Source organism: Epinephelus fuscoguttatus, linkage group LG24 (genome assembly GCF_011397635.1).
Source record: "Epinephelus fuscoguttatus linkage group LG24, E.fuscoguttatus.final_Chr_v1".
Lineage (NCBI taxonomy): Eukaryota > Metazoa > Chordata > Actinopteri > Perciformes > Serranidae > Epinephelus > Epinephelus fuscoguttatus.
In genome coordinates, this window is record NC_064775.1 from 4,694,016 (window position 1) to 4,709,108 (window position 15,093).

Consider the following 15,093-nt stretch of genomic DNA (forward strand, 5'->3'; position numbering starts at 1 on the left):
CTCTTAATTTCAGCCCATATATCCCACCTTGCAGTCTTTACTCTCAGACAAGCAACATCTACTCAGGACTCAGTAATAAATTTTAATTTTAGAAAACATCTGTGTGATCCTGACAAAATTTGGAGGTGTGATGAAAAGCATTTCCAAAGATGACACTGATTGCCCTACCAGAGGCAATTATATGCAATTATAAATTACATTTTTTTAAGCCATAACCGCCACCGCTGCTCTGACTTTGATAAAATTAGGAGGGATGGTTCATCTGAAAGGCTGCGCAACATCTTTTACTCACTCACAATGATGACGGAGCTCTGGAGATACTTAAACGCTTCCTGTGGCTTTTGGTTGACTGATGAAAAAAGCACAATAAACCACCAGATATCTCGCAAATCGTCTCCCGGTCTCCGCTCACATTTAGCCTGTCACATTATTCTAAAATACGGCTCTCGGCTCACACATTCAGCTCTGTGTTTGCCCTTAAAAATACATGAAGCGCTCCTTTTAGAGCAGCCATACACTGAATTAATTTAACGTCTCCTCAGGTTTGACCTTCAGACAGAACTCCAGCATTTGCACCCTGAGCTGCGTCTCCTTTTCACTTCAGATGACTGAACCCCTCCATCTTTGAGCTTTTGTGACCTTTATTTATCCAGGGAAATTATTTTGCTGAGCGTCTCTTTTTGCTTCGCTGTGTTTCATATTTTTATGTTCTCATAAACACATATAACTGGGAAACAACCACAACACTGCAGTTTGTACTTTTTCATCTCCAGTAGAAATTTATTTTTCTGTATTCCACTCATATTATTTTAATAATTCAACAATGTCTCATAACGGCTGATGAATTGCTACAGGTGATGCAGCCGGTGTTAATAGTTTTAAAATTAAAACCTTCCAATTACTGTAATTAGTTATCAGCATTACAACAATTTGCAGCTAATAGTATTAATCTTGTTAACACAATACGCCTCATTAATGTGACACAATACCTCCAAGCTATCAGCTGCCGTTAATGGGATTATTATTAGTGAGTTTTATTACATCAACAAGGAGGTGATTGTGTTTTATTTTAACCCTGACAAAGAATATTTGCTTTGAATATTACGTGTCTGTTCTCTGCTGTCTAGTGTGTTAAATACTGAGGTTTAATGTGAGTTTTAAATAATCACACAGGTGTTTTTTACAGTTGTAAATATGTTTTTCTTTCCTGTTAATCTATACAGTATATTAATTATGCACACACTTGAACACACATCACATCCATCACTGCTGTAAAACTACATACTGAAACCACACTGCTATTTCCTGTTCCTTTAAAGGCAACATGTTTGGTCATGGACCTGACGACGTCCAAGGTACTCTGGTTGTGTTGGTTGTTGACGTTCTGGGACGCCGTGTCAACTTCTGCCTGTTACATGTATTGTCTTCTTTCAAAATAAACTTCTGTTTTCACAGGAGATGTACAGTTTGCATGCAGTTTTTTTCAAAATAAAAGCACTACGTCAGTACACCGTGAATTGACACTTTTGTCCTCTGACAACTAACGCACGTGGTTGGGTTGAGGACAAAAGAACAGGGTTTGGCTTTATAATCTTTGGACAGGCGGGACTTTCGCCGCCTTAACTTTAGTTCTTGTCCTGCTGTGTTTCTCCCTGACGCCACCTAGCGCTGTTAAACTTTAACCGCGACCGGCTCCATATCATGCTGACGTTAAAGGACGGCTTTTTTCATCACTGTCTAACACCGCAAGTCACTGCCCAAGTGTCAGATTTCAACAACTTCGGAGCGAGACCAGGTTGTTAACGGCCACAGAAACAAAAATGTGCCATCAAAATGTTTGCTTTTCAGCAGCTGGAGGCGCTTTTTTGTAAGTGTTTATGAGAATTAGGCTTTTTGTTCGCAACTTAAGTGTTGCTACGCACCTCACGTTTCTGCACTCGAGGCGCCTGGCGTTTTTGCCGGAGTGCTCTGAACTCAAGTTGAAAAAACTTCAATTCAAAGCAGGAAATTACCCAAAGTCATCTCCGCTTTTTTTCCCGATTGCCCAGTCAGATGAGTTGAGAGGCGGGCCTTCTGTGGTGGTCACGACAACAAGTTTATATGGCCCGACGATAGACAGCAGGAGTCATCCGAAAGCAGTGGTTCCCAACTGGTGCAGCCTCAGAGTCCAGATTTCTCCTGAGTCATTAGTTCAAGGTCCACACAGTTTAATACATTTAGCTCCATGGTTGCGTTTGGGCATGTCTTCACCCAAAAGTGCACCCAAAAATGACAATTCAGCCATTATCTACTCACCCATATGCAACAACTTTTTACGTCGGGGCTTCAGGACACTTGGATCACTACGGACGAGCAGTATGGAGATATTTTGTGGTTTCAAATATGTGTTTTTGGACGTTTGAATCTGGGGCGCCGTCAGCCTCCATTAGGTGGAGTTGTGTTGCTACCTCCTCTCCCCTTGGATCTCTGCAAGTGATGTGAGGACTCTAAAACTTCACCTGAGCCTCCCTCGGCATATGGGTGAGTAGATAATGGCTGAATTTTCATTTTTGGGTGCGCTATCCCTTTAAGCTAGTTTTCTATCTCTAGCATGTAGCTTTCCCACTGAATATGCACAATAGGGTATCTCCTCCTGGCCCCGCCCACAAATTCCTGCTCAGTTCAACTTTACAGTCACGGTTTTTTAAGCCGTTTTTCTTTGCTCCAAATATAAAACCTCCGTGGATCAAAAATTTGTACAGAAGAAGTCATGATTGACCTTGTTTCCAGGCCAAGGTGTGATGTCAACAAGATTGGCTGCAAGGCTGAGCAGTGTTCTTCGGGGCCCAATTTACCCATCCTAAGTCCCACTTCCCTAGTTACTGTTGCTAAGTGGACGAGTTTGACAATAAGAAACATGGCAGTGTCAGTTCTGTTTCGCCGGGTGCCTCGGTGTTTATTAGATAGTTTCTGGAAGTCAGCGAAAACTGCTCCTGCACTTTGTGTTCTGTGTCACCTGTATGTGTTCAGAATGTTGGTGGATAAAGCATAATTTACCTGTAGTTGAGTTTATCATGGCTGTAATAGCATATTACTGTTGATTATTGAAGTGATTAGCTGTCAACTATTAAATTAATCAACTAATTTGATAATTGATGAATTATTTAAGTAATTTTCTCAGGAAAAAATATCATATTTGTCTGATTCCAGCTCCTTAAATGTAAATATGTTCTGGTTTCTTTCCTCCTCTGTGATAGCAAACTGAATGTCTGTAAGTTTGGACAAAAGAAGACATTTGAGGACGTCATCTCGGGCTTCAGGAAACACTGATTTTTATTATTTTTCACCATTTTCTGACATTTTAGAGACTGAACAACTGATCAAATACGTGAGAAACTGTTAGTTGCGGCCCTTTCTCCCCAAGAAAGGTCACTGTCTTTGATTCTGTCGCAGGATTCAAGTCAAATAAGTGAAATAACAGGATGATTCCCTCCCTTGGTGAAGCTCAGGGGCCCCTGGAGGCCCCCAGACCCCACTGTGGGAGCCTCACTGATCACTCCATCCCTGTGTGAGTCAGCCCACCCACACATCCAGTTGTTCCTCACTCATTTCATAATTTCATTCCCAACTTTTTTCCTTTTTTCTTTGCCATGCAGAGCTTATGTATCTGAGCTCTGGGGGTAACGTGCATCACCTCTCCCATCTGCTGGCTGCTCCTGCCTGCCTGCCTGCCGCGCATGCGCAGTGCGGCTCTCCATCATTTCCAATATCCCAGTGTAGGAGAACCAGCAGAGGCAGAGAACTAATGGGTAGGCTTCTTATTCTTATTTTTCCAAAGCTCAGAAACGCGCTGCCGCTCGCCCGTGTCACGGTTTCGGTGCCGGTATGCATTCGCAGGGATGCCCGGGTAAGAAGGAGCTGTTTACGGTTTGATTTGACGCAGACAGAAACGTTAGTGCCTGAAAAGCGTCTCTCTCTTCTTCTTCTTCGCTCTCTCTCTCTCTCTCTCTCTCTCTGCAAACGCAACGGGTTTGCACGGCTGTTAGCTAGCATGCTAAGCTAACCCGTGCTAACTCGGCCTGGCCCTGGCCTTGCCTGGCCCCCTTGGCTCGAAACCCCAACGCGGGCCTTGGTGCGTTTTACTTCGACAATATGGAGTCGGAATCTGGGCTGCGGGTCCCCAACGTGCCCGGTGGCGGTTTCGCTTCGCCAATTAAACGCTAAAACGTTACTAGCGTAGCCGAGCTCGCCCTCTAATTCATTTTCGTTACAACAAGCTAGCTGGCTAGCTTACCCAAGTAACGGTAGCTAGACAGCTGACGCTTGGCATGCTAACCCCCCAGCTAGTTCAGATGCTGTGTCCAATGCATCAAACAGCACAGGCACACAGCACTGATCCCGCTTGTTGACACGGTCACTTCTTCACGCCGAGGCCCGCACACGGTGGAGCTCCTGCCGCACGTCTCACCCCGTCACAAACCAAACATTGAACGCCACACGGCTGTGGCTTAATAAAGCAACACTTGGCACAGTTGATAAGCAGTCTGGCTAATGTTCACCAGGCTAATTGGCTATTATCTAACGCTCAGGCACCTATGGTTGCTCTGGTAATGTACACAAGCGGTTGTCATGTCCTCCACATTTTGGGGAAAAGTCTTGTCATGGAGCTCGCGACGCAGCCAACTTGTGTAGCTGTCAACTTTGAAGGCTGCTGCAGGACAATATGGCTAATTTACCCCTGAAGCTAGCCTGTAGCCAGCTCTGTGGGGTTACAGCAAGATTTAAATGCTAGGTGGAGAATTAATGGGTTTAATCTAGTCTGGAGAGAGCAGTGGTGGATGTCTTGGGTCAGTGACAGGAGAGCAGGGCTCACTGCTGTTACATTTTGGTGTTGCACAGTTTGTCCTTTTATCATGTCTAGGATTATCCTCCATAAACAGTGCATGCTTTGTGCAGGTACCTATTCTGTGCTTTGCTTCATTTGACAGCATGTGACAGCCCCTGCTCTCTTGGCACTGGATGCATTTTTAGATATTTTAAATGCACAGCTTTAAATGCAGCAAAAATGTCCTGCACAGCAGTGAGCAGGGACATTTGTGACCATAAACGTGCCCCAGACTAACTAGTCAGTAGAGCATGCTGTGTGATAAACTTCCTAAATATCGAAGATGACATGTAATACCACTGCAGCCCTCTATTTGACAGCATGTGACGGACGCTGATTTCTTGGCATTAAATGCATTTTTAGATATTTTAAGCATGGAGTCCAGATTTAAATGCAGCAAAAGTGTCGTGCACAGAAGAAGGCAGGGACGTTTGTGACTATAAACGTGCCCCAGACTGGCTTATATAGAGCATATGACATGATAAACCTCCTAAACGTGGAAGATGACATGAAATGTTGCTGTAATCCTGTGTTGCTTTATTTGACAGACCCTGATTTCTTGGCGCTAATTGCATTTTTAAGGAAAGGTTTTGAGTAAACGGCTCAAAATGCAGATTTGAATGCACAGAAAATGTCCTGCACAGAAGTGGGCAGCGACATTTGTGACCATTAACGTGTCCCAGACCGCCTTATACAGAGCATATGACATGATTAACTTCCTAAACACGGAAGATGACATGACATGTCGCTGCAATCCTGTGTGGTTTTATTTGACCGCATATGTCAGACCCTGATTTCTTGGCACCAAATGCATTTTTAGATATTTTAAGTGGCTTTAAATGCAGATTTAAATGCACCAAAATATCCTGCACAGAAGAAGCGGGGACATTTGTGACCATAAACGTGCCCCAGATTAACTAGTCAACCTTACGTAGAGCATGCTATGTGATAAACTTCCCAAACATGTAAGATGACATGTGTAATGCCACTGCAATCCTCATATTTACCTCTGTTGCTTCATTTGACAGCATGTGACAGACCTTGTTCTCTTGGCTTTAATTGCATTTTTAGGTATTTTAAGCTTAAAACGCAGATTTAAATGCACCAAAAACATCCTGCACAGACGTGGGCAGGGACATTTGTGACCACAAACGTGCACTGGATTGCCTCATATAGAGTATAGTGCGCCATTAACTTCCTAAACATTTGCTTTATTTGATGGCATATGACATATCCTGATGTTTTGTGACTTAATGTATTTTTAGATATTTTAAGTGGACAGGTTTAAATGCATCATACTGCACAGAAGAAGCAGGGACATTTGTGACCGCCTTATATAGAACATATTACATGATGAACTCCCTAAACATGGAAGATGACATGTAATACCGCTGCAACCCTGTGTTGCTTTATTTGACAGCGTGTGCCAGACCCTGATTTCTTGGCACATTTTTAGATATTTTAAGTGTCTTTAAATGCAGATTTAAATGCACCAAAATGTCTTGTTTCGAAGTGGGCAGGACATTTGTGACCATAAACGTGCCCCACACTGCCTTATATAGAGCGTACTACATGATAAACCTTCTAAACATGTAAGATAACATGTAATACCTTTGCAGTCTTCTATTTTACCTGTGTGGCTTTATTTGACAGCATGTGACAGACCCTGACATCTTGGCAGTTAATGCATTTTTAGATATTTTAAGCTGAAAATGCAGATTTAAGTGCACAGAAAATGTCGTGCACAGAAGTGGGCAGGGACATTTGTAACCATAAACGTTCCCCAGACTGTCTTATGTGGAGCATACTACATGATAAAGCAAAAGTAACTGATCGAAATAAATAGCTCTAAATAGCTTTATTTGTTTTGCACTCATTGGTGTCACTACAACCCAAAATGCTGGTAAACTCCAGTTCTCCTGCAGTCATCATTTAAAGATCCCGTCCTGATCTGAGTCATGAGTCAGCGGGTGAAGTTTACCAGCTGCCGCACCAGCTAGCTAGCAGATAAAAAGTTTCCGTGTCCCGGTCAGGATGAGTCAAGACAATTAGACGTGATTGTGGGTTGGACAGACCTTAAAGGCAACTCCAATGATCACAACAGCAAATAAAGAGCTGCTGCTGGGGTGCATTCACGTCCCTGTAGAATCAGGACAAGACAGACAGAAAGGGACGTCTTGACCACGCAATGAGATGCACACAAGCCACTTTGTCTGATCATATTCTTTCAAATTTGGACATTGAGAGAGAACATTTTCATTTACATAAGCTGCCATCCTTAATGGACTGCAAATTCAGTTACTCAGGAACCTTTGGCTGCAGTTCCACTTGTCATTTTGATGCGATTTCTTATCTTAAACATTTTCTTTCTTCCTTTCTGAGGCTGCATTGCTGCAAGTCCACAGTGGCTGTATTTATGTCTTCTTCTGCATTAACTCTTGCTCTGTACTGCTCGTATGAAGTTTGCAGCTGGATTGAGTCCAAGCTGTGTAGAATCCCCATCGCATGCAATGCTCCTTCTTCTTCTTCTTCTTCTTCCTCCTCTCCCCCAAAATGTTTACCCAAAATATGTTTACAGTGGTGCTGCATCTTTTCCCAACAGGAAATACTTTTATTATCGCCGACTGCTTTCACTTTTCATCTCTCACCTTTTCACACAGGTCAGATTTACTTTCCCGAGTGCCACAAAATGCAGTCTTGTCTCAAATCGCAGACATGAGTGACTGTGCAGTGACGTCAGGCTTCATGTTACTATCCTTGTCATTTATTAAGGGCATTCCTCCCCAGCATCATTTGTGAGGGCAAAACAATAATGATGACAACAACAGCACATGCTAAGGACAAAACGAGGACATGGGGGAACATTTACAGGACTAAATTTAGGGTCCACTCCCAAAATGATCCTCCACTGCTTTGTCTCAAAGCTACACAATTTCCTTTTGTTTTTCTAGCAGTGATTGTAGAGCATCTTGAAATCGTAGTATCTTCTCTACATGCGCTCTTGGCACTAATAAGACACGAGCCACAGTTGCTTAGTGTGATAGCGATGTGTGCTTATCAAGCTTGATGCTGTAAAATCGGGGTCGACTAACATTCTGACTCTTCAACCAATCGAGCGGTTGACACAGAAATTAAAAATCTGCACGTTATCTCTAGATTAACTTGCCATCGTTTTTTTTGCTGTTGCTGGTGTGTGACGTAAACAGTGACGTGGGAGGGAAGCCGCAGCTGGTCAGTCCTTCGGTGATTCTCTCGTAAGTCGACCCGTTCTTCACCGTCCCCGTCATCTGACGGTTAATGGCCTCTTTGTTTGTGAGGACAAGGAGGGCGCGCAATTCCTTGTCTCCCCAGTTGCTCATCTTTACAGTGTCTGTCAGGTTTGTGTTTCCCTCTTGCTACTAGCTGCTCGCTAATTCCTGCTATCAGCTGTTTCCTGTTTATCCACCGCCAGTGGCTCGCACGTGCGGCGTCATCAACAGCTCCTCCCACAAGTCTTCAACAGCTTTTCAAACTAAAAGGGTTCCGCCAATATGACCACACGACGAGGTGGAAAATTGGGCAAAAAAGGGGCTTTTGTTTCGTAGTTCTAATGCAGTCAGTACTCTTAAATGTAGGCCGGGTTGTTACCAGATGGTATCAGATGCGTCACTGCTCCGTACAGGTCTCGTGGTGTTTCCTCTTCACTGTCAATGCAGTGGAACTTCTGCACCTTCATCATCCATGGGCGAAAGAGCAAGAGTGACAATGCTCTCTTGTCCTTTCTAGCTTCACCTTTTAGTATCGAATCAGTGTGCTACGTAGGGCTGCAACGATTACTCGACTAATCGATGACTACTTGACTGTTAAAATAATCGGTTACTATTCTAGTTGTCGACTAATCGGTTTCAGTCATTGTCCATAGAAAAATACTATAAACGTACCCAAAATACTCTTACTGCAGCTTCTTACGTTCAAATATTGGCAGCTTGACACACTCTCCCATGACGGTGAACTAAAACCCTTTGGCGTGAGTACGAAACAAGACGACATAATTTTGGGGTTTGGGAGAGACAGACGAACATTTTTCAACATTTTAACACATTTTTCGATAAAACGATGAGTCGAATAATCGAAGAAATAATCGACAGATTAGTCGTCAATGAAATTATCGTGAGTTGCAGCCCTAGTACTTAGGACAGCTTATGGCAGTGGAAATGCAAAAACAGATATTTTAATGTTTAAAAAACTGAACTCAACTGAATGAGGCGAGAGACGAGCGTCCGCCTTCCCTTCATCTAAAACAACTCCCAGAACAAGTGCTCTACCTCGTGCAGATATTTCACGTTATGGCAACTGAACGCAACCAAAGTGCCTCGGCTGAGAAAGCGGTGCATCTTTTCAGCACTCTGGCGCTCCTAGCTGGGCATTTTCAGAATAGTGCCTGATGTTTTCCCTTAGGTATCGGCCCTACTTGATGCGATTTTTTTTATTAGTCGTTATTTTGAAGATCTGCTCAATTTAGGAATTGTTGGATCAAAGCCTTCTTTAAACATTAAAAAATATGTTGTTTTCAACCTACATACCGCTTTGCGTATCATGCGTACTTCACAGCAGTGCAACACTTTATTATGAAGTCTTAAATGTGGCGTTTCTGCTCTGTGTCATTTGAAACAGGAATGTAAACGTGATACCATGCACGTATTGTACAGTTAATGAAGCTTTATAGTTCTGGCTCCATTGCATTGCATGACATTTGATGCCCTGTATCCTGACGAGGCTGAAATATATCTGCTTTTGTTCATGTTAATCTGTCGAAAAGTCCCTCAGCTATAGATTCAAATCACAGTACCCTACATGTGGTACATCCGTAGCCGTTGTAACCCTGACGTGTAGTTCCAGTTTTGAGGCAGCGTTCCCCATCGACAGCCTAGCGACAGCAGCTGTGTGTCCCACAGTTTTAGCTGGTCCATCTTCGTCGCTGCAAGCCGCAAAGCTGCAAAGCTGCAAAGTCTACTGTCAGGCTTCAATAAAATATCCACCTTTAGATGTTTTCAATGCAGTAATAATTGAATTCATGCCGCATTTCTGGTCAGCTTTTATGTCCCCACAATGTCCTGAGTTCGACCACCTCTCTGCTCCTCTCTGTCCTTCCTCCCTGTCTCTCCGTCTCGTTCCTGCTTCTGTGAACAATAAATGCGAAAAGGCCACAAACATAATCTTAAAAAAAGATCAGCCTGCAGTAAAAGGTTACAGATTAGCAGGTACCACATGTAATTTGGACATTCTTGAGAGTCAGGAAATGGTGGGGGAGAAATGGGCAGTAAAATGGTGAGAGCTGGGATTTAAATTTGTGCTTTCATATTAGCACGGTGGCAGATTTAGATCCTGTTGCTCTGCTAAAGGTTAAGATGAAAACACTTCGCCATGGCACCTATGTATTTTTTTAATCAGAACGTCTTGGGTTTGAATCTGATCCAGGAGTTTTGCTGCACATCACTCCCCGTACCCCATCTTGCCTATTTCTGAATTGAGCAAACAAAATACAGAGGTTACACGTGTCACGGCCAGAGGTGTTCTCAGACAGCAACTCTGCACTGAGCACGTGTTGGAGAAATAATTTCTTGTCTCCTGTGTTGTGAACGCAACAGAAATTTCTCTGTCACCTCTGCGTTTTCCAAACACGGAGCTTCTGGGGAATGAGATTTTAACGATGTGGTGGTTTCTGTGATAGGACACTACGCACCTCTCCTGAGATGATGAGGTGCGACTGTTGCTGCAGCGTATCTCCAGATAAACAGCATACGTTTTAACTGCTGCCTCATTTTTACAAGCGCTACCCTCCGTACCTCCCTCTCTTCCTCTGTGGTGGTGTCACTGGGTTCGGTCTCAGCAGCTCACAGGGCAGTTATGAGTCAGCAGCACCGGCGGCTGAGAGGAGGCTTTGCATGGAGCTCCATCACTCACGTACTGAGTTCAGCCCGATTTACCAGCTTTGATGGGCCCCTACCAGTGTTTGAAATGTCTGAGAGAGCTGCCAGTGTTGCTGCGCAAAAAATAAAACAGATTTTTGTCGTCTAGCCATTGTGATTAGCAGCATTTTAATGCATGCAGTGATTTCCTGATCCGTATTATTTCTTGAACTGATCAGTGTTTTCTGTATAAAGCCTGATCTTGTTGTTCATTGTAAAACGTTGACTCTGAAAGCCTCGTATTGAAGGTATTCCCAAGCAGGCGTTCAGACCGAAAACAGCCCTGCGTTCAAACAACGTAAAGAGCTGCGTTGGTGGGGGTGTGTTGCTTCAGGCGCTGGTATATGACATGAAATATGATCCAGTATGAGTAACAGATCTGTGAATTTGAAGGCTTATTAAACCCCAAAAGACTGCACTACAGCTTGTAATACTCTCACATGGGATTTTACGACTATGAAAGGCATCACAGCTGTAATTGTTTTATTTTTGTGCTGCTACGATGGTTAGGTAAACAGTAGAACGTAGCATTGTGGTAAAAGTCGTACATCTATCAGAGAGAAATCCTTACGACTGGGGCACAACATCGGCATCGTTGGCTTGATTCAGTGGAAATGATTAAATGATTTATGCAGTGTTTTTGCTGTGATTTTTAGATTCTTATTTAGTTTTCGTTTTGTTTTTTAAGCTCTGCGGCAGCTCTCCCATCAGACTACCACAAGCATATGCACCCGCTTCATATAGTAACCCTGTGTTTCCCATACATTGTTGTATTTACTCTTTTTTTCATTGTAGAGGTGTCTGCGGGTCATATCCTTCTTGTCCCGCTTTCTCTCGCTCTCTCTCTTTATCTGACCAAAAATGAGCAAAAATTTAGGGGTGTCCCCGACTAAGAATCTTCATAGTCGAATCTGATTTGACAGATTTCTCCTTTAGCAGACTAATCGCCGAATCGTGTTGTTTTTCCCGTCATTAATAAATGAGCTCATTTGTGTCAGTGTCCGCTCCAGAGAAAAGAGCTACAACACCCAAATAAACAAATTTAATTCTTCAGTTGGCATAATAAGATAATAATAATAATAAAAGTAAAAGGGTTATCATTTTATCTTTCTTTATTCCTGTCACTTCATGAAGGTATGATGCTCTAGATGAGCGCAGACGCGCTGCAGCCTCACGCATGTCTTCAACAGGAGTCGTTTCTGGCTCGTCAGAACTTGCCATTTCATTCACAAATAAACATCCAAAAACATCATCAAAAGGTTTAGAAACAGTTTTCCTTCTTTCTGACTTCAGGTTACTTCATTAATCAACTCAGGTTCATACAAGTTCATCCACATGGACCGTGCGTCACCGCTCTCAATTGTTTGGCCACGTCGGACAAAAAGTAGCCAAATAAAAAAATCAGAGTCTGTCAAGACAACAATCAACGGTGAAATTCGTTTCAAGACACTTCAGGTAAACGAATAATCCTTCAAAAAAGTTTGATTTTAGAGCACATATCTCCTCCAAAGTGTTTGTTTGTGCGCTCCGCCACCGTAAATCACCATAGGCCTCGATGCTGCTCTGATGGTCCTGCAGTGCACTCACTCACCTCAACTTATTTGGATCGAGCAACTGGGTGATTTATTCATGCGTAGTAAGGATTTTGCCTACTGATAAAACGCACACGTCATTTTCAGTTTTTTATAAACAGAAATTAAGCTGATGTTTGTATCAGAATAGGCTATATATCATGAATTACAAGAAAACAAATACATTCTGTGTCAAATCAAGATGTTCAGCAGCAGTGAGCACCCCATATAGTCAGAAAGGTACGGTCTTGTTTCATAACCACTTTTGCAACGGCGAGACTGGCAGCCGAATCAGACTTCTCCGAATCGAATCATCGACTATTCGGGGTCACCCTTGCAAAAATTAGCTGCTAGCCACCCCATGGTCCTTTCGCTTTGCTCTCCACCACTGTGGACTGCTTCCCTTGGAGGAGAACAGGCAGCAGCTCAGGAGGTGGACCTTCAGTTGGCAGCTGTAGCAGCTCGAATTAGGTCAGCACTAACCCCCCAGCGCCGGGTGTCACTGTGGGTTCATAGCCAGTGGCAGCATTTGCATTGAGGACTGAACTCTGTACTTTTAAGGTTGCCGACTGAATTACATCTGTACTACCAAGTACCGATTCATGGTAAATCCTTTAGCGCCAAATAATCGGTACCTCAGACTACATCTGGGTGAGAACGCCAGGTTTAGACAGAGACAGATGTGCCATGAAGCCTGAAAACTAGCCACAGAGCTCCGCGAACTTCAGATGGGAGGCAGACTTGCTGCGAAGCCAGCCGTAGAGCTCCACAGCCCCTCGTCGGCTTTCAAGTGCGCTAAGATTATCGCTGCAGTGCCGATCTACTCAATCGTTTTGGCGTCTGGTCTATTTTTTGTTGTGTAGTGTCACTGCTAGATGAGTAGACACACACAAGCAGACAAGACACAGTCTACCGTTAAGTACCAGTAGCAAATTCCAGGTACCGGTCTTGTTTTAAACGTGAACTGTACTAAATCCTAGGCAGTGCCTAAACTAATCTGTGTAATGGCAGCAACAGAAAGTTTGCAGTTCAGATGGGGCGTCAGGGCTGTCTGGTCCCCTGGATCTAAGGTTTGCGCTGGCTGGATTTGGGTTGATGTGGCTGCTGACTTGGGGTCCGTCTCCAGAACTGCTGCCCGCTCTCCTCCCGGTGAGGTGGTTTGTAGCAGCAAGGAGTGAGAGAAGGAGGACACACTGTGATTCAAGGCTCTCGCTAATGTTAGCTACATAAACGTGAACTTGAAACCATAGCTGTGAGCCTTTAGCCTCGGTTAGTAGACGGCTGAACTGTTAGCAACATTTACTCTCTATCTCTGAAATATTGATATTAACATGATTTCTGCCCAAAGACGCCAAAATATAACTGCCTACTCCAGTTACTTCTGTTTCCAATTACGATGTAGCATTTTGCTGATGTCATAAATTGACAGGGCTTTATACCATTAATGTCTGTCATTCCCAGAGCAGATTGAATTATGAACTTTTACTCATGCAAAACAAATGGATCCATTAATTCATGTGCATTCCTCTTCTGCTCTGCCCTCACAGGAACCATGGGAATACCACTACCCAACTGCGTTTGGGAACCAATATGTTGAACACACTCTACTTGTCCGACTGAAGGACCGAACCTGAGCGGCGAAAGACAAATGGTAAAAAGTTAATAATAATAGACTTTCCTGTGAAAGCACAGCGACTCCTGACCCCCACTCATTCAGCCAGCATCTTCCGAGTCGGATGGCTCTGAACGACAAGATGCAGTAATGGAAGTCCACGCAGCATTCAGCACTGTAGCCATGAAGCAGCTGAAAGGGTAGGGTCTGCCGTGAGCTCGCCTCACCCTACCCGACCACCCACCCACCCACCACCCTACGTCGACGCATAACCCTGCAGCTCTACCCTTCTCCGCAACCCTCCCACCACCTCCTCCACCACGGCTTTGGAAGACGAACATGACGTGCATTGCGAAGACGCTGGTTGATGTCTGATAGATATACCTCTGAGGTGTCGAGCGTAAAACCAGTGGAGCAATGAATGGCGGAAAGGACTGTGAGGCGGGAGATGAGAGGCAGGCCGTCCCTGTCCAGGTCCCCATTGGCTGGCAGCGCAAGGCGGAGCATGGCGGTGGGGTCGTATATATAAGGTAAGAAGGGCAGCCCTACCGTACACCGACTGAATTCTCTCTTTCTCTCTCTCTCTCTCTCTTTCTTTCACCGAACTAAGATTAGCTTAATTACCTTGTTAACTCATCGTAAAACATAATTCATTCGAACTCAGCAGCTCATAAAAACCATCTGTGTAGAAATAAACCCTTAATTTACCGAGTTACATGTAATAATATGCCGTTTTTTCCTTTCCGTCTCTCTCTGCGGTTGCTGGTCAGCTTTATACCAGCTCTGTAATGCTGTCACCACCACTGACAGTCGCTACTTCCTCAATTCAGTTGCCTGCTCCACCAGGATAGACTGACCTCTGGTGGTGTGTGCTGTGCACTACAGTACATCACCTCAATACAGCATCTCTGTATCAGTTTAATAGAGAGGGGACTGTCTATGTTTTAACCATACGATGGGAATTTTTAAATACCCTTGTGTACTGTAAATCCATGATACTGCCCAAGCCTATACAATATGCACGGTTTGTCCCAGCTGAGCTTCAAAATTCAAATATACTCACTCAACAATGGCACAAATCAGAGACAAGAAGCAAAT

The 15,093-nt window shown here is 43.8% G+C and overlaps 1 protein-coding gene across 2 annotated transcripts in view; it reads left to right on the forward strand.

Moving 5' to 3' along the window:
• Positions 1–3,729: 3,729 nt before the first annotated feature.
• Positions 3,730–15,093, forward strand: part of LOC125884883 (methyl-CpG-binding domain protein 5-like) — a 50,022-nt gene continuing 38,658 nt past the window's right edge. The window contains exons 1-2 of one of the 2 annotated variants that reach the window (XM_049570147.1): positions 3,730–3,788; positions 13,931–14,525. In XM_049570147.1, the coding sequence (XP_049426104.1) occupies positions 14,413–14,525 (113 nt within the window). In that variant the 5' untranslated portion in view covers positions 3,730–3,788; positions 13,931–14,412. The other variant, XM_049570146.1, reaches the window with a different exon arrangement.